Source organism: Trypanosoma cruzi, genomic scaffold, assembly GCF_000209065.1.
Source record: "Trypanosoma cruzi strain CL Brener 1047053516811 genomic scaffold, whole genome shotgun sequence".
NCBI lineage: Eukaryota > Euglenozoa > Kinetoplastea > Trypanosomatida > Trypanosomatidae > Trypanosoma > Trypanosoma cruzi.
The window spans coordinates 23,052-24,552 of NW_001849194.1; the positions used below are offsets into that span (position 1 = coordinate 23,052).

General features: G+C 51.6%; 2 protein-coding genes across 2 annotated transcripts, besides 1 other annotated feature; both read right to left on the reverse strand.

Annotated features, from left to right (window-relative positions):
• Positions 1–116, reverse strand: Tc00.1047053421057.20 (surface protease GP63, putative; the record flags this gene model as incomplete). Its single annotated transcript, XM_797249.1, has 1 exon — positions 1–116. A coding segment is annotated over one exon (116 nt), but the record flags the coding sequence as incomplete, so codon positions are not given.
• Positions 1–1,501: a sequence feature (areas not merged during assembly with more than two copies in the genome that could not be assigned to a particular haplotype).
• Tc00.1047053421057.10 (adrenodoxin precursor, putative) lies at positions 969–1,460 on the reverse strand (the record flags this gene model as incomplete). Its single annotated transcript, XM_797248.1, has 1 exon — positions 969–1,460. One exon carries the CDS (start codon positions 1,458–1,460, stop codon positions 969–971), a length of 492 nt encoding a protein of 163 aa, XP_802341.1.

Genomic DNA, 1,501 nt, shown 5'->3' on the forward strand with positions numbered 1-1,501 from the left:
AGCTGGGACAAATTCAAGGCGACTCTGTCAAAGCTGCAGCGGTGCTCCGCGAGGGCGCAGGGGCCACCGGCGAGCCAAAGGAGAAAAAGCAGCACGGTGGACACAAATCGACGCATGTCTCTGCTACTCGTTTCTTCCAGCCTTGGACGTGTTCTTCTTTTCTGCGTCACCTGCGCAAGAGAAGGCAGGAGAGGAGAGTGTGCAGTAAGTGTGAGGGAGAAGCGGGGAGTACCGAGGGAGCAAGAGAAGGGGAGGCAGCCAGAGCCGCCCTCGGTGACGCTCGTCACAGACACAGCAGGGAGGTGTAAGCATGTAACAAAGAAACAAGAAAGACGGTGGCGCGGTCGGAGCGGATTCTTGTTGTGCCTCTCCTCCTCTTCTCACTCCACACTTTATTTTGTGACGTACCAAGGGAGTGAGGAGGCGTACATACGGCATCATGCTCTTTGGTTGCTGTTGAGCCGCTGTCATTCTCCAGGCTTCCAAAAGTGGTCTTTGCTAAGGGCTGTGGATGTGAAACGTAGATTTCTTGTGTTGGCATTGATTTTGGCGGCGTTTGTGAGGTGCTCCTGCTCTTCTCTTTGCTTTTTTGCGTCATGCATATAAATATTTCTGGGTGACGAGAATGTAGAGAAAAGATGTCACGATGTTATCGTAAACGAAAATTAAAAGACCGGTTATGAAGCTTGTGGCCGGAGAGTACGCTTTTCTCATGCAGCTTCAGCCCCACACTTGTAAGCCACTGATAAACGTTGAAAGCAAAATCCCCATCCATGTGTTTTGCCATGTTTACTTCCTGCACCGTAGTCACCATTGTGTTTATACGTGGAGCTCGTTTAGTGACAGTCAACACAACATCGTGCCTCACACCACACGGTGAAGTCCATTCTTATTTGTGCTTTCATGAAAAGCCACCCAAACACAAATAATAATGGAGTCGGACTGTTTGTGTCGTTGGAGAGCATACCTCAGCTCATCTGGTTGCTTGTCTCTGGCGGTAACTTCACGGTAATACCATCGAGCGCGTCCGTAAGCTGAATTTGGCACGATAATCGTGATGTCTTTGTGACGGATGGCGCCAAGTCGAGCATGTCCACCTCGTCTTCTGAGGGCTCACTCAGCTTCTCAAAGTCCTCCTCGCGGAGTATCACGTGGCAGGTGCTGCAGGCACAAGTTCCATCACATGCGGCCTCAATGTCAAGTCTTCCCAAGTCGCGTATTGCCTCCATGAGGGTAATGCCCGTGGGAGCGGTGAAGGACACCGTTTTGCCCTCGGCTGACGTGGCGTGAACCCGCACTTTGCCCGGCGTCGCTGCCGTCCCCGCAACGTTGGCACATAAGCGCAGCTGACACCGGCTGAAAAACGCAGAATCGTGGAGAAGACACATCGATGACGAAGGCGTGAGACGACGCCATAAAAGTCGCTGCCTGCTATTTTGTGCACAAAAGCCAATTGACATCGTGGCGGCACTCCCGCATAAAACAAAACAAAACAAAAAAG